Here is a 22,412-nt window from a genome sequence, read left to right as displayed (position 1 = left end):
AGCACCATTGTTGTTCAAAGCAGACGTGCCAAAGAAGTCAGTAAGGCACTTGGGAGCCTCCTTTTTCCTCCCGTTTGGTCATCTTATCAGGTCCTCTAGATGGTCAGAAGGATTTTGGCAGGGTAATAGGATTGAGGTGATGCTTGTTTCGTAGCTGTGCAGGATGCTTGGTGCAGAGCGAGCAGATCAAGCTGCCATCTTGCTCCCCGGCCAGGCCATGCACCAGCATGCACGTTCTATAATACTGTTGTCTTCTTATGCGGCACAAGGGTCTTTGGGAATCCTCAGCCCAGTAGCGACTGCTACCTCTGTACCCCCTATAGCTATGCCCCTTGATGGAGAGGGGTACGCAGCTGAAAAATACATTAATACACACATAAAATTCACCTGTATTGGGTGGATCAAAATTGGAGCATGAGCGTGTGCACCAAACGAGTGTGAAATCTGAGATTTAGGTCTCCACAGCCAAGAAACATATTGACAGGAAGCACAAATTTCTTCTAATTATGACCCTACCCAAGTCGCCTTGTTTGAAGATGAAAGTTACCGAGAAACACAGGTTGTAACACATCCATCTAAAAAAAAAATACCAGAGACAGCTTCAAATGTCATGTTGAAGACTGTGTCTGAGCTGCAGGTTATAGAGCAGGAGGAGCTTAGCAGATTTATATAGGGAGAAAGATACAGCATAACTTGTAATTTATTGATCTAAACCTCTGCTCATTCTGGGCTTCGGAGTCCAGTGTGTGGTCTTACTAATTGTTTCCTTCCTCGTAGGAGTGATAGCTGTCAAGTAGGACCGCCCTCTGGACTCCTAAACCTAGAATCAGCTGAGATTTAGGGCTCAATGAGACGACCATATCTGTTTTGCGGTCTTCAAATTGTGGATCCGCATATTGGTCGTGTGTATTCCTCATTTTGCAGGACCGAAACGGCGAGCTCTACAATTCAAATGCCTATTCTTGTCCGCAAGCCTTAACACTTTCACTACCAAGCCACCTTTCTCCCTCAATGCCAGGCCGATTTTTGCAAATCTGACGTGTCACTTTATGTGGTGATAACTTTAAAACGCTTTTACTTATCCAGGCCATTCTGAGATTGTTTTCTTGTTACATATTGTACTTCATGACAGTGGTAAATTTGAGTCCAAATATTTAATTTTTATTTATAAAAAAATACCAAATTTACCAAAAATTGGTAAAGAAATTTGCAATTTTCAAAATTTCAATTTCTCTTCTTTTAAAACAGATAGTGATACCTCCTAAGATAGTTATTACTTTACATTTCTTACATGTCTACTTCATGTTTGGATCATTTTGTAAATTACATTTTCTTTTTTTGGGACGTTAGAAGGCTTAGAAGCAAATCTTGAAATTTTTCACAATTTCCCAAACCCACTTTTTAAGGACCAGTTCGGGCTTGAAGTCACTTTGTGAGGCTTACATAATAGAAGCCACCCATAAATGGCCCCATTTTAGAAACTACACCCCCAAAGTATTCAAAACTGATTTTACAAACTTTCTTAACCCTTTAGGTCAGGCATGTTCAAACTGCGGCCCTCCAGCTGTTCCAAAACTACAACTCCCAGCATGCCTGGATAGCTTACAGCTATTAGAGCATGCTGGGAGTTGTAGTTTTGCAACAGCTGGAGGGCTGCAGTTTGGACATGCCTGCTTTAGGTGTTCCACAAGAATTACAGGAAAATGTAGATGAAATTTCTGAATTTCACTTTTTTGGCAGATTTTCCATTTTAATCCATTTTTTCCAGCAAGGGTTAACAGCCAAACAAAACTAAATATTTATTGCCCTGATTCTGTAGTTTACAGAAACACCTTCCCATATATAATCGTAAACTGCTGTATGGGCACACGGCAGGTCGCAGAAGGAAAGGAACGTCATATGGTTTTTGGAAGGCAGATTTCACTGGGATAATTTTTAGTTGCCATTTCACATTTGATGACCCCCTGATGCACCCCTAGAGTAGAAACTGCATAAAAATGACCTCATTTTGGAAACTACGGGATAAGGTGGCAGTTTTGGTACTATTTCAGGGTGCATATGATTTTTGGTTGCTCTATATTACACTTTTTCTGAGGCACAGTAACAAAACAAAAAAATAGCTGTTTTGGCACAGTTTTTTTTTGTTATTTATGTTCATCTGACAGGTTAGATCATGTGGAATTTGTATAGAGCAGGTTCTTACGGACGTGACAACACCAAATCTAAAAACTTTTTTTGGTTGTTTGTTTCAGTTTTATATAATAAAGAATTTAAAAAAAAATATTTTTTTGTGTCTCCATATTCTGAAAGCCAAAGTTTTTTTTGGGGTCACTGTTTTATGTAGGGGCTCAATTTTGCGGGATGAAATGGTTGGATTGGCACTATTTTGGGGTGCGTATGACTTTTTGATCGCTTGGCATTACACTTTTTGTGATGTAAGGTGACAAAAAATGGCTTTTTGACACAGTTTTAATTTAATCTTTATCTTTTTTACGGTGTTCAACTGAGGAGTTAGGTCATGTGGTATTTTTATAGAGCAGGTTGTTACAGACGTGGCAATACTCTAATATGTCTACTTTTTCAAAAATTTTTACATTTAAACACAATAAAAGCATTTTTTGAAACAAAAAATTGTGTCTCCATAGTCTGAGAGAGAGTTTTTTTTTTATTTTTTAGCTAATTTTTAATGGGATGAGGTGATGGTTGGATTGGTTCTATTTTGGGGGGCATACGCTTTTTTGATTGCTTGGTGTTGCACTTTTAGTTTTGACGGTGTTCACCTGAGGGGTTAGTTCATGTGATACTTTTATAGAGCCGGTCGATACGGACGCGGTGATACCCAATATGTCTACTTTTATTTTTTGTCGATACGGACGCGGTGATACCCAATATGTCTACTTTTATTTTTAACTTTATTTTGGAAGAAGTTTTTTTTTTTTTATTTTTTTTTATTTTTACTTGAAGCTTTATTTTTTGTCCCACTCTAGGACTTCAACATTTGGGGGTCTGATTCCCTTTACAATGCATCACAATACTTCTGTATTGTAATGCATTGGCTGTAAGTGTATTACACTTCACCTGCTTGCCTATGAGATCCAGGGGGCTGGATCTGACAGGCTGTCACAGAAGGCAGCCACAATGCCTATAGAAGGCATCGGGCTGCCTTACCTGCCATCGGGTCCCCGTCACAGCAGCGAGGGGGACCAGATTGCCACCCCGCAGTCAGTGCTGACCACGGCAGTGCGAGGGTTAATGTGCGTTTTCACGGATGCCGATGCATACAGCAGGGGTCCAGCTATCAGTGACCGCCGGACCCCTGCTGCTGATCAGGTGGGCGCAGCTCCTGCACCCGCCCGATCAGCCCGCCGTACATGTACGGCGCTGGTATTTGTGTCCCGCATTTCTGCGCCGTACATGTATGGCGTTGGTATCTTACGTTGAGCCCAGTGTCTGAGTTGCAGACAGCATGTTATAGAATAGGATGAGCTGAGTAGATTGATCTATAGTTTTGTGGGAAAATATTCAGTATAAGTTGTAATTTATGCATTTAAATTCCTGCTAATTGTGGGCCTTCCCTCTATGACTGTGTATACAGAGATAGCTGTCAGTCACTAATAGGACCGCCTCCTGGACTTCTCAGTCCAGAACGAGCAGGAATTTAAATGAATAAAAAGTTTTACTGAATCTTTTTCCATAAAACTATACATCAATCTGCTAAGCTCCTCCTGCTCTATAACATGCTCCTGTCGATAAGCTGTATGAAGGGAAGGTGCGCGCAGTGTCGTGTGCAGTCTATGGCAAAGCAGCTGTGAACAGGAAGAGAGACGGGAGACGGTGCGTGCTCACGGCACGCGCCGTCTCCTCATGCAGCTGATGGGAGGGGGTGCCGTGTGTCAGACCCCCGCTGATCTGATATTGATGACCTCTCCTGAGGATAGGCCAGCAATATAGGACAGCCCCTCAGGATAGGTCATCAGTATCTGATCGGTAAGGGTCCAACACCCGGGACCCCCGCTGTAGCGCCGCGGCCTTCTCTCAACTTTTCCTAACCCAGTGATGATACATTCATCAGTCACATGGCCTAGGTGCAGCTCAGCCCCATTGAAGTGAATGGGGCTGAGTCGCTATACAATGTACGGCGCTGTGCTTGGTAAGCACAGAGAAGGCCGCGGCACTGACACAGCGCCGCGTGCCCTTTCAAATAGCGGATTGGGAAGGGTCTCGGGTGTCAGACTCCCACCGATCAAATACTGATGACCTTATCCAGGGGATAGTTCATCAGTATTAAAATCTTTGACATTTTTTGTATTCCAGAAATTTGAAAAGGACAACGTGGCTGTGAAAATGCGATTTATTTACAATGCTATGAACAGTACAGTTTACATAAAAGACCTGGCTTCAAGTAATTTGTCTCTCTGCCACTGATGCAATGCAGGGGCAAATGCTTGTCTAATTAAAGGGGTTCTCCGGGCTATAGATATTGATGACCTATTCTCAGGATAGGTCGTCAGTATTAGATCGGTGGGGTCCGACACCCGGCATGGAATCAGAAGGCTCCATACACTGTGTAGTCCCCAGTGCCGGTGCACTGATTGAGAGCCGAGCTGGAGTAACCCCGGCACGACCACTACTCTTTGTATGGACCGTCTGCCTCCAGCTCCATTAACTGTCCTGAGAATAGGTCATCAATATCTGCAGCCTGGAGAACCCCTTTAAAGCGTTGGTAGTCATAAGTCACCCAATTGGCTTTTAATTGCAATAATAATAGAAAATAATAAAAGAAACAAAAACAAAAATAAATAATTAAAAATCAATTTAATTAGAAAGCACTGATTGGCTAAAATCCCGCCAACAGATTTATTTGATTTATAGTACACGTTTACTTTGAAATAGAATTTAGGGGGGAAAGGAGGGAGTACAGGATTGTGCTTCGCTGGCAAAGGCTCGCTAACTAGATTTGAAAACCTTATAGTCAATGCAAAAGAATCCTTAAGTATAAAATAAAACCATTCCTAAACCAACATGTCCATGTGTGCGGTAGTCCAAAGTGTGGCCCATCGGCTGATAGTGTGCTATGGACATGTGCGGAGTCCTTCCATCACGTCCTTGTGATGTTGTCCCTTGTAGGCAATTTCTCTATTTCCTAAAGGTGAAAACATCAAGCGATTTGTGTTTTTTCTTGCTTTTTTTGGGCGACATTGGAATAGGTTCTTCTACAGTTCCTCCGTACAAACAGCTTTCGGAGTCCGGGTGTTCACCGGTACATTCTATGGCCGGTATATAGCCACTGTCCCACATACCGGGGCCACACAACTTACATAAGTCATGGAGGCTGCAGGGAATTTTGGGCGAGAGCCGAAATTGATAAAGTAGACTTCTTGCCTAAATACAATAAAAAACATGTATAAAAAAAAAATAAACATCAAAAGTGCAGCAGGAAATGAATCATAAGTTTAAATCAGTATAACTGGTTACATAAATGAATGCCAATTTACAATGAGTAATTTAAAGGGGTTTTCCAGGATTTTACTAGGTCGTCATCAGTATCTGATCGGTGGGGGTCCGACACCAATCAGCTGTTTGAGAAGGTAGAGGCTCTCCTGTGAGCGCCGTGGCCTCCTCCGTGCTTACCAAGCACAGCGCCGTACGCTCTATTCACTGCAATGGGGCCGGGTGGGATACCAAGCACAGCTGCTATACAATGTACGTTGCTGTGCTTGGTGAGAACAGCAAAGGCAGCGGCGATTACAGGAGCGTCGGTGCCTTCTCAAACAGTTGATCAGTCCCAGGTGTCAGACCGCCACTGATCGGATACTGATGACCTATCCTGAGGATAGGTCATCAGCAGTAAAATCCCAGAAAACCCCTTTAAGACTACATGGGATTGTGTCACAAAACATATTCGACTTTTTTCAAACCAGCACCTGGATCTGAATCTTTTTGTAACTGCGTGTAATTAATAATTTAGTATAGCTGCTGAGCTATTCAATAAAATGACTTTGTATAGCGCCACCTGCTGTTTGTTCTTTGTGCTCATTTTTTTTTTTAAATCATAATTTTTATTTGATTTTTATAAATTTGTGCTCAGTTTAAATCTTCAATTGCCAGCAACCATATATTCTGCTAGAAGCTGTGGCAGTTACAGGGAGCGAGCTGCAGCAGAAAGGGCACGCTCCCTGAGCTGCCTGGCTGAAGAGAATCTAGAAGAGCAATTGGAGCAGTGAATGTGGAGATCTCTGGATCCATGTGAGGTACAAGGCTGTATCAGAACTGGAGCTGCAGGGGATCGGTCAGGTGTCAGTTCTTTAAAAAAAATAAAAAAAAATAAATTGTAACCCATTCTGAGCCCACTTTTCTTTTCCTTGCTGGAAATCCCCTTTAATAATTAAAGGAGGTTTCTGAGATTTTGATAGGTCATCAGTATCTGATTGGTGGGGTTCGACACCCGCCGATCAGCTGTTTGAGAGGACACTGGTGCTCCATGTGAGCGCCACGACCTTCTACGTGTTCAACATGCACACACACATTGTATAGCGGCTGTGCTTGGTATCGTCCTCAGCATCACTGAAGTGAATGATGCAGGGTACAATACCAAGCACAGCCGCTATACAATTTATGGCGCTGTGCTTGGTGAGCACGGAGAAGGCCGCGGCGCTCACATGGAGCACCGGTGTCCTCTCAAACAGCTGATCGGTGGGGGTCCCGGGTGTCGGGCCCCACCGATCAGATACTGATGACCTATCCTGAGGAAAGGTCTTCAGTATCAAAATCTCAGAATCCCCCTTTAAAGGAGATGCAAAGTATAGTGCTTCATGGCAAAGATCTCCTCACCTTCTTGAGGACCAGCTCTCCATTCATGTGCATAGCCAAGTTACTGAAATGCAGCAGCATCTGGTCCGTCGGCAGCTGCTGCTCAATGACATCCTCACCGTAAAGAACAATGATGGCGACGCACAGAAACAGGTGGAAGTAATCGGTCTGATGGAGAAAGGCACAAAATCACTTGATGCTCTAAAACATCTACCTTTGTGTAAGAACTGTACTACTACACCCATAATCCACGTCATGTGAGAAAGTCCACATCCCAGACAACCCAATTATATAGGAACAAAGAAGGAGGATATACAGGTCCTTCTCAAAAAATTAGCATATTGTGATAAAGTTCATTATTTTCTGTAATGTACTGATAAACATTAGACTTTCATATATTTTAGATTCATTACACACCAACTGAAGTAGTTCAAGCCTTTTATTGTTTTAATATTGATGATTTTGGCATACAGCTCATGAAAACCCAAAATTCCTATCTAAAAAAATTAGCATATCATGAAAAGGTTCTCTAAACGAGCTATTAACCTAATTATCTGAATCAACTAATTAACTCTAAACACCTGCAAAAGATTCCTGAGGCTTTTAAAAACTCCCAGCCTGGTTCATTACTCCAAACCGCAATCATGGGTAAGACTGCCGACCTGGCTGCTGTCCAGAAGGCCATCATTGACACCCTCAAGCAAGAGGGTAAGACACAGAAAGAAATTTCTGAATGAATAGGCTGTTCCCAGAGTGCTGTATCAAGGCACCTCAGTGGGAAGTCTATGGGAAGGAAAAAGTGTGGCAGAAAACGCTGCACAACGAGAAGAGGTGACCGGACCCTGAGGAAGATTGTGGAGAAGGACCGATTCCAGACCTTGGGGGACCTGCGGAAGCAGTGGACTGAGTCTGGAGTAGAAACATCCAGAGCCCCCGTGTACAGGCGTGTGCAGGAAATGGGCTACAGGTGCCGCATTCCCCAGGTCAAGCCACTTTTGAACCAGAAACAGCGGCAGAAGCGCCTGACCTGGGCTACAGAGAAGCAGCACTGGACTGTTGCATGTCATTCGGAAATCAAGGTGCCAGAGTCTGGAGGAAGACTGGGGAGAGGGAAATGCCAAAATGCCTGAAGTCCAGTGTCAAGTACCCACAGTCAGTGATGGTCTGGGGTGCCATGTCAGCTGCTGGTGTTGGTCCACTGTGTTTTATGAAGGGCAGGGTCAATGCACCTAGCTATCAGGAGATTTTGGAGCACTTCATGCTTCCATCTGCTGAAAAGCTTTATGGAGATGAAGATTTCATTTTTCAGCACGACCTGGCACCTGCTCACAGTGCCAAAACCACTGGTAAATGGTTTACTGACCATGGTATTACTGGGCTCAATTGGCCTGCCAACTCTCCTGACCTGAACCCCATAGAGAATCTGTGGGATATTGGGAAGAGAAAGTTGAGAGACGCAAGACCTAACACTCTGGATGAGCTTAAGGCCGCTATCGAAGCATCCTGGGCCTCCATAACACCTCAGCAGTGCCACAGGCTGATTGCCTCCATGCCACGCTGCATTGAAGCAGTGATTTCTGCAAAAGGATTCCCGACCAAGTATTGAGTGCAGAACTGAACATAATTATTTGAAGGTTGACTTTTTTTGTATTAAAAAAACTTTTCTTTTATTGGTCGGATGAAATATGCTAATTTTTTGAGATAGGAAATTTGGGTTTTCATGAGCTGTATGCCAAAATCATCAATATTAAAATAATAAAAGGCTTGAACTACTTCAGTTGTGTGTAATGAATCTAAAATATATGAAAGTCTAATGTTTATCAGTACATTACAGAAAATAATGAACTTTATCACAATATGCTAATTTTTTGAGAAGGACCTGTACAAGATTTATAGAAAGTGCATATTTATTGATTTTGCTTGCCGATATGGCGCTTACATAATCTGCAGCGCTGTACAGAGTCATCACTCACACTGGTCCTGGTCTCAAATGGGGATCACAATCTAAATCTAAAACCTAGGACCCTGGTGTTGCAAGGCACCAGTGCTAACCACTGAGCCAGCAATTATCCAAGTCATCTATTCCGATCATCATCCTAATCATGATTACCATGGCCTTCCCCAATACATTTCCTTGGATGACCACGGTCAAGTATGCGAGTGGGAACTTACCAGTGATTTCATATTGCCATCATCCTCAGAATAAGGGCGCATTCACACGACCGTAGTGTTTTGCGGTCTGCAAATTGAGGATTTTCAAAACGCAGATACTGGCCCACGTACCTTCCGCAATTAGCGGACCGCACATGTTCGACCCTTTAATTAGGCATTGAGACAAGACTCGGATATTAAATAAGCCAGCATCACATCTGCAGACAGCTGTTTCGGGGCGAGGTGCTGGCTTATTTAATATCAGAGTCATGTCTCAAGGTCTGTTTAAAGGGTCAAACGTTGACTTATAGGATAGCTGCCTTACATCTGGTGGCTTTAGAGGCAGAGCTTGTTATGAGCTCATTTGCGTCCCTTTATTCCCAGAATTCCAGAGGAGCATGTGTGGCCTATAAGCCTCCTCATGCCCATTAAAGGGGTTGTCCGGGTTCAGAGCTGAACCCGGACATACCCTTATTTTCACCCCGGTAGCCCCCCTGAGCCTAGCATCGGAGCATCTCATGCTCCGATGCGCTCCAGTGCCCTGCGCTAGATCGCGCAGGGCACGGGCTCTTTTGTTTTTAATAACACACTGCCGGGCGGTAACTTCTGCCCAGCAGTGTGTTCGGTGACGGCACCGGCTCTGAGGGGCGGGCTTTAGCTCTGCCCTAGCCGTTTTACTGGCTAGGGCAAAGCCAAATCCCGCCCATCAGTGCCGGTGACGTCACCGGGGTTCCTGTCAGCCCCATGGAGAGCCCAGTACGTCACCGGAACTCAGAAAAATGCCTTTGCCCTGCGCGATTTAGCGCAGGGCAAAGGAGAGCATCGGAGCATGAACTGCTCCGATGCTCATGTCAGGGGGGCTGCCGGGGTGAAAATGGAGGGCTGTCCAGGTTCAGCTCTGAACCTGGACAACCCCTTTAAGGCGCTCTCTCCCAAAGGAGATATAGTACCCCCAAATTAAATGATGAACGCACACCAACTTTCAGCTCTTTTCAAGCCCCATGTACCTCCTTCATGAAATGCACATCTAGTTGTATGAATGTAATTGGTGAACCGATCACCATGAAAATGCAGTGATCTGCAGGGAGCACCTTATAGGAGCGGAAGGAGCTGAGCAGATTGATATATAGATTGATAGGGAAAGATTAAGCAAAACTAATTTGTTCATTTAAAGTGTAGCTGACGTTTATTTTTAGATAGATTTATGGAAAAAAAAGATTCAGCAAACCTTGTAATTTAGTTCTAGTGTTGAGCAAAGCGAGCTTTGGAGGGTTCATCCAAAGTCACTTAGTTCAAAACGGGTTCATCCAAAGTCACTTAGTTCAAAACTTCGGAATAATACTGTCCGGAGATCCGTCTCCATACAGTATTAGAGTGTATGGGCTCCGATTCGCAAAGTCGCGCGTGACTTCGTTGAATAACCTCGGTAAGTGATTTTTAAAGTGGAAAACCAAACTCTGCTTCGGTTCTAAGGTACCAGTCGAAACTGAAGCAGAGTTTGGGTTTTCATTTTTAAAGTGTTTTTCCACTTCGCGAATAACTGACTTCGGCTCATCGGAGCCCATACATTCTAATACTGAACGGAGACTGATGATCAGTACAGTATAATTCCGAAGTTTTGAACGAAGCGACTTCGGATGAACCTCGTTTCGCTCAGCACTATTTAGTTCATATAAATCTCTGCTTATTCTGTCCTTAGGAGTCATGCGGGCGGTCCTACTCATTGATTGACAGCCATCCCTGTATGATTAATCATATTAGGGCTGCAGCTAACGATTATTTGAATAATCGATTAGTTGCCGATTAATTTCTAAGATTAATCGGGAAAAACGACAAAATTACAAAACAGAGAGGTTTATATGATCTTACTTGAAAAATTATGTTCAAAGGCCATATTAAAACAAATTGTGGACGACACTATTATGGGGGATCTGTGGACGACACAGTTATGGAGAGGGGGATCTGTGGACGGCGTAGTTATGGAGAGGGGGATCTGTGGACGGCGTAGTTATGGAGAGGGGGATCTGTGGACGGCGTAGTTATGGAGAGGGGGATCTGTGGACGGCGTAGTTATGGAGAGGGGGATCTGTGGACGGCGCAGTTATGGAGAGGGGGATCTGTGGGCGGCGCAGTTATGGAGAGGGGGATCTGTGGGCGGCGCAGTTATGGAGAGGGGGATCTGTGGGCGGCGCAGTTATGGAGAGGGGGATCTGTGGGTGGCGCAGTTATGGAGAGGGGGATCTGTGGGTGGCGCTGTTTTGGAGAGGGGGATCTGTTGGTGGCGCTGTTTTGGAGAGGGGGATCTGTGGGTGGCACAGTTATGGAGAGGGGGATATGTGCACTGTTATGGGCATAACAGTGCACAGATCCCCCTTCCCATAGCAGTGCCATACACAGACCCCCCCCCCCCCTCCTCTCCATAGCAGTGCTATACACAGACCCCCCTCCCCATAGCAGTGCCATAGACAGATCCTCCCCCCTCCCCATAGCAGTGCCATACACAGACCCCCCCCTCCTCCCCATAGCAGTGCCATACACAGACCCCCCCTCCCCATAGCAGTGCTATACACAGACCCCCCTCCCCATAGCAGTGCCATAGACAGATCCTCCCCCCTCCCCATAGCAGTGCTATACACAGACCCCCCTTCCCATAGCAGTGCCATAGACAGATCCTCCCCCCCCCTCCCCATAACAGCCCCGGCCCCGATGCTTGCATCTTTATTTTACCTTTTTACAATGACGCTCCCGCTCCTGTAACAGCCAGGCAGAGCGGACGGCGGCGTAACGTCACTCAATCACGTGACGCACCTGCTCCGCCCACTTCATGAATGAAGGAGGCGGAGCAGGCGTGTCACGTGATGTGAGTGACGTTACGCCGCCGTCCGCTCTGCCTGGCTGTTACAGGAGCGTCATTGTAAAAAGGTTAAATAAAGATGCAGCGACCGCCCGCCCGCATAGCAACGAATCGGCGATTATTCGATAACTGGATTCGTCGACAACGAATCCAGTTATCGAATATAATCGATTACATCGATTAATCGTTGCAGCCCTAAATCATATTAGCTGTCACTGATGGGACCGCCCACATGACTCCTAAGCAGAGATTTAAAGTGTGACTGCCATTTTGTTTTTGCTTCTAAGAACTCATGCACATGAATGTATTTTTTTTCCGTGTTTGTTCCTTTTTTTGGGGGGGGGGGACTGTATGAGGGACCATTCACTTCAATGGGTTAGCAAAAAATTTTTTAATGTGGCCGTATGTCTGTATGGCCGTTCTGCAAAAAAAAAAAAAAAGAGAGAACATATCCTAATATTGTTTGCATTACGGACTAGGATAGGACTGTTCTATTAGGGGCCGGCCCTTCCGTTCTGCAAAATGCGAATGCACACAGCAGGTATCCGTGTTTTGCGGACTACAAAACATCCAACGGTCGTGTGGCATGAGCCCTAATGTCTCTTGACAGTGATAAGGAACATTTTTCTAATACACTTTAGAAAATCTGTACATTTATATGAGAAAACCCGCCCTCAAATATCCCTTGCAGTGCTCTCTAAATAAGTGTTGCTAAGGCATGTCTGTCTACACAGTACAGAACAGCGTTCACTGTGAAGATGGCCGGGGTTAATTCTTTTTCCCTCCCTGCTAGCTCCTATCTATTACAAGAAATTCACATATGCACTATGCATATATAGATTTGCTCTGCCCTCCTGCTACACTGACACTGATCAGCAATAATTCTGTATCCCTGGAGCGGCTACCAGGAGAAGCAGGGCGGATCGTGCAGTCAGCACTGGCTATTGAGCAGGAGAGACATAGAGAGCGCTGCTAAGGGACATTTCAGCGTAAGTTTTCTCATATAAATGCCCAAGTTCTCTAAATAAAGTGCATTCGAAAAATGTTCCCATCACTGTCCCTACACATTAGAAGGAAAAAAAAAATGCCATTTTACACTTTAAATCTCCCCTTAGAAATCATGTAGGTGGTCCTATCAGACAGCTGACATGACTAATCATACAGGGAAGGCTGTCAATCAACGAGTAGGACCACCCACATGACTCCTAAGGACAGAATAAGCAGAAATGTATATGAACGATATTACAAGTTTTGCAGAACCTTTTCCCATTAATCTACATATTGATCTGCTCCGCTCCTCCTGCAGATTTCAGTAGTAGTAAGAGTTATAAGTTATGAGTAGTACCTGATAATGCGCCCAACATGATTCCCACATCCTTAGGGCATCAGAATCCGAAAATTCTCTTTTGAAACAAAGCAGGATCCATCGGTGGCAAAACAGCATCTGGAGGCCGTCTTCTCCCAGAGAGAGCAGGTGTTTGTAGAAACGCGGGTGCGTGAGTCGAAGTAACTCACGGAGATACATCTGAAATATATAGATAATAAGGCAATTTGCTTTATTTACAAAAATTTCTCCAAACCTGGTTAAAATAGTCTGCATTATTCTATGGTTTTGTATCTACAGTGCTCATGCAAACCTATGTGCTCATTCAGACGGCTGTAGTGTTTTGCGGTCCGCAAATTTCGGATCCACAAAACAAGGATACCGGATGTGTGTGTTCCACATTTTGCGGACCACACATGGCCGGCCCTATGATAGAAATGACTATTCTTGTCCGCAATTGCGGACAAGAATAGGACTTGCTCTATCTTTCTTGCGAGGACTTTTGTGGCCCCATTGAAATGAATGTGTCCGCAACCGTTCTGCAAAATTGTCGTCCGACTGAGCCCTTGGTGTACGTTTTTTTATCTGCACGGATGCGGATTTAGGGACCTGAACGGTCACAGGAGGTTAAAAATAAAAGGGTGATACAGTCCCTTTAACAGCTGAGGAGCAGGAGGCCATAGCGACATGCAGAGGGACGGAGAGGAGAATACAATGGACATTTACAGACATGCCATAAAGATGTGCATAGGCCTTTAAAAAAGGGTTGTAGCTGTGTTGCAGAAGAGGCAATAGGTAGCCGTGCTTGCGTGTTGGTCTCACCATTGGAGTCTATTGAAGATGCTCAGTTCTAGTTGTCAATGAAGAGCTTAGTGTACAAGCATGGCTGGCACTTCATTGATGTCAATGGGGAAGCGGCTGCCTGGAACCCGTGAATGGGGATCATTGGACCACCAGAGGCGCGGATCTCCAACCCTTACAATAGACTCTTCAATGTCTCTGTACAGAGCGATCCGTAGCTCACGGATAGCGTATCCAGGACATGTGTTGTGATCACACTCACACGGTCAAGTCATGTACTATCATGAACCATGGGGCACTTACTAATTGCTTTTCCATGTCCTCGTCGCAGGGCGAGCTGATAAAAATAGTATTCTGCATGAGGCCAACAAAGCACCAGAAGGTGTCGGACTCGTCCAGCACTTCTGTCAGCAGCGGGGCGACCAGGTCCGACATTCCTTGGGAGTAGCCCACCCCAGGGCAATATACAGCGTAATTCAACAAGATCCTCCTAGGGAAGAACAATCGCTGCAGTCATTAGAATGGAAAGACCCAAGGAAACATATACAACAGGCCTGTGAATGTACATATATACTATATGAAGAGTGCTCGCTACGGAGCGCTCTCCTCTTGAATACACCATTATACACCTATAGGAAGAAATATTATTTTGGTAATGGGTTACCTCATGGCCTCCACATTGGGATTATCCTCTCCTCGAAAAAACTGATTGCTACGATCCGTTCTCACAACGTCCTTGTCCACAGTAAACTGAACATTCCTCCAGAAAGCTTTCTGGGCATCAGGACTCATGGAAAGTCTGAAGATTAAGAAACAAAAAGGTGAATAAAAATTACTGACCATACCTATGCACCATATTTTTGCTCCATAAGACACACTTTTTCCCCTCACTTTTGGGAGAAAATGTCAGTGCGTCATATGGAGTAAATACGAATTATGGAAACACTCACTAGTACACGGAGACCGGGGAGCGGTGAAGACAGTGCTCCTGATGCTGTCTTTACTCACCGCTCCCTGGTATTCTGCCGATGCCGTGCTGAGTCCCGATTGCATAACGCCTCAGTACATGGTGCGCGTAAGTACCCACTGTGACCTGAGGATCGGGTCTCTGATCCGAGGCCTGCTGAAAAATATTGTTTTCTAATTTTCCTCCTATATAACCTGTGTGTGTCGTGTGTTATGGTCAGGTTTGCCTTATAGCGAAAAATGTGGTACACAGTATGCTAAAACACTGGCTATTTTCATGCTACTTACTAGAGAATTTAGATTATTTTCTACTCTTAGCCTACGTAATGTATAATAACAGCACGATTCCCATGTATACCTTTTATTCTGGATCTGGGCATATTCCTCTCTTCTCTGAACCCGCAGAGCTTCACGTTCCTCTGAAGCAGATTCCCAGCTATAATATCCAAAAAGAAATGGCCACACTTCCCCTCGAAGGGATGGCTCAATGCCACCGAAGAAAATGGCCTAGAACAGAATAAATTAAGGGGAGGCATAAATCCGTCACGGTGACATGTACACTTTTCAGTAAGCATACATTCGCATCTCTGATAGTCACCAAACGCATCCATAGCCTTTAACTGATCCAATGTATGCCAAAAGAGTGAAAGATGATGCAGAAAGATAGAGGAAATGAAACAAAGAAAAGGAAACTTTAGAAGCACCAAAATATTATTATTAGAGATATACAGACGTGGACAAAATTGTTGGTACCCTTTGGTCAATGAAAGAAAAAGTCACAATGGTCACAGAAATAACTTTAATCTGACAAAAGTAATAATAAATTAAAATTCTATAAATGTTAACCAATGAAAGTCAGACATTGTTTTTCAACCATGCTTCAACAGAATTATGTAAAAAAATAAACTCATGAAACAGGCATGGACAAAAATGATGGTACCCCTAGAAAACACAGAACATAATGTGACCAAAGGGACATGTTAATTCAAGGTGTGTCCACTAATTAGCATCACAGGTGTCTACAACCTTGTAATCAGCCATTGGGCCTATATATATGGCTCCAGGTAATCACTGTGTTGTTTGGTGATATGGTGTGTACCACACTCGACATGGACCAGAGGAAGCAAAGGAAAGAGCTGTCTCAAGAGATCAGAAAGAAAATTATAGACAAGCATGTTAAAGGTAAAGGCTATAAGACCATCTCCAAGCAACTAGATGTTCCTGTGAGTACAGTTGCACATATTATTCATAAGTTTAAGATCCATGGGACTGTAGCCAACCTCCCTGGACGTGGCCGCAGGAGGAAAATTGATGACAAATCTAAGAGACGGATAATCCGAATGGTAACAAAAGAGCCTAGAAAGACTTCTAAAGAGATTCAAGGTGAACTTCATGCTCAAGGAACATCAGTGTCAGATCGCACCATCCGTCGTTGTTTGAGCCAAAGTGGACTACATGGGAGACGACCAAGGAGGACACCATTGTTGAAAACGAATCATAAAAAAGCAAGACTGGAATATGCCAAACTACATGTTGACAAGCCACAAAGCTTCTGGGAGAATGTCCTGTGGACAGATGAGACAAAAATCGAAGTTTTTGCCAAGGCACATCAGCTGTATGTTCACAGACGAAAAAATGAAGCATATCAAGAAAAGAACACTGTCCCTACTGTGAAACATGGAGGAGGCTCTGTTATGTTCTGGGGCTGCTTTGCTGCGTCTGGCACAGGGTGTCTTGAATCTGTGCAGGGTACAATGAAATCTCAAGACTATCAAGGAATTCTAGAGAGAAATGTACTAGCCAGTGTCAGAAAGCTTGGTCTCAGTCGCAGGTCATGGGTCTTGCAACAGGACAATGACCCAAAACACACCGCTAAAAACACCCAAGAATGGCTAAGAGGAAAAAATTGGACTATTCTAAAGTGGCCTTCTATGAGCCCTGACCTCAATCCTATTGAGCATCTTTGGAAGGAGCTGAAACATGCAGTCTGGAAAAGGCACCCTTCAAACCGGACACAACTGGAGCAGTTTGCTCATGAGGAGTGGGCCAAAATACCTGCTGAGAGGTGCAGATGTCTCATTGACAGTTACAGGAAGCGTTTGATTGCAGTGATTGCCTCAAAAGGTTGCGCAACAAAATATTAAGTTAGGGGTACCATCATTTTTGTCCATGCCTGTTTCATGAGTTTATTTTTTTACATAATTCTGTTGAAGCATGGTTGAAAAACAATGTCTGACTTTCATTGGTTAACATTTATAGAATTTTAATTTATTATTACTTTTGTCAGATTAAAGTTATTTCTGTGACCATTGTGACTTTTTCTTTCATTGACCAAAGGGTACCAACAATTTTGTCCACGTCTGTATATATATAGCAAACTTATACTTATATATACAGTACAGACCAAAGGTTTGGACACACCTTCTCATTCAAAGTTTTCTTTATTTTCATGACTATAAAACTTGTAGATTCACACTGAAGGCATCAAAACTATGAATTAACAAATGTGGAATTATATACATAACAAAAAAGTGTGAAATAACTGAAAATATGTCATTCTAGGTTCTTCAAAGTAGCCACCTTTTGCTTTGATTATAGCTTTGCACACTCTTGGCATTCTCTTGTTGAGCTTCAAGAGGTAGTCACCTGAAATGGTTTTCACTTCACAGGTGTGCCCTGTCAGGTTTAATAAGTGGGATTGCTTGCCTTATAAATGGGGTTGGGACCATCAGTTACGTTGTGGAGAAGTCAGGTGGATACACAGCTGATAGTCCTACTGAATAGACTGTTAGAATTTGTATTATGGCAAGAAAAAAGCAGCTAAGTAAAGAAAATTGAGTGGCCATCATTACTTTAAGAAATGAAGGTCAGTCAGTCCGAAAAATTGGGAAAACTTTGAAAGTGTCCCCAAGTGCAGTCACAAAAACCATCAAGCGCTACAAAGAAACTGGCTCACATGCTGACCGCTCCAGGAAAGGAAGACCAAGAGTCACCTCTGCTGCGGAGGATAAGTTCATCCGAGTCACCAGCCTCAGAAATCGCAGGTTAACAGCAGCTCAGATTAGAGACCAGGTCAATGCCACACAGAGTTCTAGCAGCAGACACATCTCTAGAACAACTGTTAAGAGGAGACTGTGTGAATCAGGCCTTCATGGTAGAATATCTGCTAGGAAACCACTGCTAAGGACAGGCAACAAGCAGAAGAGACTTGTTTGGGCTAAAGAACACAAGGAATGGACATTAGACCAGTGGAAATCTGTGCTTTGGTCTGATGAGTCCAAATTTGAGATCTTTGGTTCCAACCACCGTGTCTTTGTGCGACGCAGAAAAGGTGAACGGATGGACTCGACATGCCTGGTTCCCACCGTGAAGCATGGAGGAGGAGGTGTGATGGTGTGGGGGTGCTTTGCTGGTGACACTGTTGGGGATTTATTCAAAATTGAAGGCATACTGAACCAGCATGGCTACCACAGCATCTTGCAGCGGCATGCTATTCCATCCGGTTTGTGTTTAGTTGGACCATCATTTATTTTTCAACAGGACAATGACCCCAAACACACCTCCAGGCTGTGTAAGGGCTATTTGACCATGAAGGAGAGTGATGGGGTGCTGCGCCAGATGACCTGGCCTCCACAGTCACCGGACCTGAACCCAATCGAGATGGTTTGGGGTGAGCTGGACCGCAGAGTGAAGGCAAAAGGGCCAACAAGTGCTAAGCATCTCTGGGAACTCCTTCAAGACTGTTGGAAGACCATTTCAGGTGACTACCTCTTGAAGCTCATCAAGAGAATGCCAAGAGTGTGCAAAGCAGTAATCAAAGCAAAAGGTGGCTACTTTGAAGAACCTAGAATGAGACATATTTTCAGTTGTTTCACACTTTTTTGTTATGTATATAATTCCACATGTGTTAATTCATAGTTTTGATGCATTCAGTGTGAATCTGCAATTTCCATAGTCATGAAAATAAAGAAAACTCTTTGAATGAGAAGGTGTGTCCAAACTTTTGGTCTGTACTGTATATATAAAACTTTATTCACCCATGTAGCAAGGCAACGTTTCTGCTCAATACCAGAGCCTTTTTTTTTTTTTTTGCCGAAACATTGCCTTGCCACATGGGTGAATAAAGTTTTCTTTGTTCCACAAATTTGGAGTGCTGCCCGCTTTTTGTGTCCTGCATATTGGGTGAGCTTATTCCCATTGGGCCTTGCACCCATTTTTTCATTCTTTGGTCGGTGCTGGCTATATATACACATATATACAGACGTGGACAAAATTGTTGGTACCCTTTGGTCAATGAAAGAAAAAGTCACAATGGTCACAGAAATAACTTTAATCTGACAAAAGTAATAATAAATTAAAATTCTATAAATGTTAACCAATGAAAGTCAGACATTGTTTTTCAACCATGCTTCAACAGAATTATGTAAAAAAATAAACTCATGAAACAGGCATGGACAAAAATGATGGTACCCCTAACTTAATATTTTGTTGCGCAACCTTTTGAGGCAATCACTGCAATCAAACGCTTCCTGTAACTGTCAATGAGACATCTGCACCTCTCAGCAGGTATTTTGGCCCACTCCTCATGAGCAAACTGCTCCAGTTGTGTCCGGTTTGAAGGGTGCCTTTTCCAGACTGCATGTTTCAGCTCCTTCCAAAGATGCTCAATAGGATTGAGGTCAGGGCTCATAGAAGGCCACTTTAGAATAGTCCAATTTTTTCCTCTTAGCCATTCTTGGGTGTTTTTAGCGGTGTGTTTTGGGTCATTGTCCTGTTGCAAGACCCATGACCTGCGACTGAGACCAAGCTTTCTGACACTGGCTAGTACATTTCTCTCTAGAATTCCTTGATAGTCTTGAGATTTCATTGTACCCTGCACAGATTCAAGACACCCTGTGCCAGACGCAGCAAAGCAGCCCCAGAACATAACAGAGCCTCCTCCATGTTTCACAGTAGGGACAGTGTTCTTTTCTTGATATGCTTCATTTTTTCGTCTGTGAACATACAGCTGATGTGCCTTGGCAAAAACTTCGATTTTTGTCTCATCTGTCCACAGGACATTCTCCCAGAAGCTTTGTGGCTTGTCAACATGTAGTTTGGCATATTCCAGTCTTGCTTTTTTATGATTCGTTTTCAACAATGGTGTCCTCCTTGGTCGTCTCCCATGTAGTCCACTTTGGCTCAAACAACGACGGATGGTGCGATCTGACACTGATGTTCCTTGAGCATGAAGTTCACCTTGAATCTCTTTAGAAGTCTTTCTAGGCTCTTTTGTTACCATTCGGATTATCCGTCTCTTAGATTTGTCATCAATTTTCCTCCTGCGGCCACGTCCAGGGAGGTTGGCTACAGTCCCATGGATCTTAAACTTATGAATAATATGTGCAACTGTACTCACAGGAACATCTAGTTGCTTGGAGATGGTCTTATAGCCTTTACCTTTAACATGCTTGTCTATAATTTTCTTTCTGATCTCTTGAGACAGCTCTTTCCTTTGCTTCCTCTGGTCCATGTCGAGTGTGGTACACACCATATCACCAAACAACACAGTGATTACCTGGAGCCATATATATAGGCCCAATGGCTGATTACAAGGTTGTAGACACCTGTGATGCTAATTAGTGGACACACCTTGAATTAACATGTCCCTTTGGTCACATTATGTTCTGTGTTTTCTAGGGGTACCATCATTTTTGTCCATGCCTGTTTCATGAGTTTATTTTTTTACATAATTCTGTTGAAGCATGGTTGAAAAACAATGTCTGACTTTCATTGGTTAACATTTATAGAATTTTAATTTATTATTACTTTTGTCAGATTAAAGTTATTTCTGTGACCATTGTGACTTTTTCTTTCATTGACCAAAGGGTACCAACAATTTTGTCCACGTCTGTATATGGCCTGAAAATGGTCCCAGCAAGTGGATCGAAACATTGCATGGGTGAATAAAAGGATCCCACTATTTTCACCTACTGGAAGTGCTGCGGTGTATTTATTTCTATTGAACACCACTTTGGTAAAGTGCAATACCATTGGCACCCATTACTACAGGTTGTTTACAAGGTGTGCTGCCCTGAACGTCCTTATTTGCTAATATATATATATATATATATATATATATATATATATATACACACACACACACATACATACATATACACACACACACACACACACACACATATATATATATATATATATATATATACATACTGGGTCTTGCTGATAATTCGGTTTCCAGGAATCCTCTATGGCCGAACTGCAGAAGAGAGAAGCCCTAAGGCTGGAGCTATACAGGGATTTGGCTGAGTCACCAAGAGGAAGATCGCAGCGTAGAGCTATGTACTGTGCATTGAAGGTACCGTAACCATTACTAAAGTGACTTGGCTTATGTTGTGACCTGCAAGTTGCGGTGACCGTTTAATCATCACAAGAAACCCGGTAGGGTGGGATTTCTTTCGACTGTCGGATCGTAATGCAACTAAATTCACTTTCATCAGTTGCGAATACTTGTGATGGCATACACAGCGCTACAGGGCGATCGCTGGGCTGCGGAGTGTCACGAGCCAGAGTCACTGTGTAGCCCCAGTCTAATAGGGACAGGCAGAGAGGTAAAAAGCCCTTCCCCACCGCCAGTAACTATACTGGAGCCTAACGGTGCTGTACTCGAGGAATCCTAGAAATGAAATTACCGTCAAGAGCTAATTCTAATTTAATTTCCCCCCAGTCATCCTCCATGACAGCGCCGCAGGAGATATGCCAATTAACTACCCAGAAGGTCTCTCCAAACGTCAGGTCTTGACTGGATGACGGATCTAGTTGGTAATGTCTGCTGAAGGTGTGGATATGAGCAGGTGACTGCTCTGCAAATCTGCTCCTGTTGACCCAGCGACGTGACATACGGGTGACACGCCACTACTGCGGCAGTCACGTGACCCGAATCAAAGAGTATGTTGACGCGGGGAGATGAGGGACCTGCGGCACTCAAGGGGCAGAGATGGACCGCAAGCCAGCAGCGGGGATCAGGTAAGTATGCTCACCAGTGCAAAAAAAAAAAGAAGCAGACCAAGGGTGAAGGTATCTTTTAAATGTATGTTCAAAAGGCTTTTTTGTGTGTGCAGAATCTGGTCATAATCCGCCTTCCATTGTTTTCAATGATAAATCTGTGCTGTAATTGATAGGAGGTGGATGCTTCCATGCACAGTTTATAAAACCACATCATGGGGGCAGGTTGGGGGGTGAAATGTCCCTTCTTGATATGGAAACCAGAACGGTGCTTCAAAACCAGCAGTAAGGAACATCTCACAGTAATACTGCCACCTACTGGACACAACAATTATGTCTCCTCTGAAATCCCTGGAGAGATGTTAGGCCATGTTCCCTTGGCGAGCAGCCTGACAGAGTTCAGCACATCTGACATTGCCGGATTCAACAGATCACTGCCAGATCCCTATTGGCGGTTTTTTTGCATGCAGCGTTTTTTGGTCCGGCCAACAGCTGGCATTT

General features: G+C 43.8%; 1 protein-coding gene across 1 annotated transcript in view; it reads right to left on the bottom strand.

The window, feature by feature from the left end:
- Positions 1–4,336: 4,336 nt before the first annotated feature.
- TBC1D16 (TBC1 domain family member 16) overlaps positions 4,337–22,412 on the bottom strand; it is a 43,519-nt gene continuing 25,443 nt past the window's right edge. Inside the window, exons 7-12 of the mRNA XM_044300118.1 lie at positions 15,265–15,413; positions 14,605–14,739; positions 14,244–14,430; positions 13,161–13,340; positions 6,832–6,978; positions 4,337–5,382 (exon numbers count right to left, since the gene is read on the bottom strand). Of these exons, the coding sequence (XP_044156053.1) occupies positions 5,137–5,382; positions 6,832–6,978; positions 13,161–13,340; positions 14,244–14,430; positions 14,605–14,739; positions 15,265–15,413 (1,044 nt within the window). The 3' untranslated portion in view covers positions 4,337–5,136. The remainder of the gene's footprint in view (positions 5,383–6,831; positions 6,979–13,160; positions 13,341–14,243; positions 14,431–14,604; positions 14,740–15,264; positions 15,414–22,412) is intronic.

This window comes from Bufo gargarizans, chromosome 6, assembly GCF_014858855.1.
Source record: "Bufo gargarizans isolate SCDJY-AF-19 chromosome 6, ASM1485885v1, whole genome shotgun sequence".
NCBI classification, from domain to species: Eukaryota; Metazoa; Chordata; class Amphibia; order Anura; family Bufonidae; genus Bufo; species Bufo gargarizans.
Note: the sequence above shows the minus strand (reverse complement) of the source record. Positions and strands in the feature narration are given on the sequence as shown.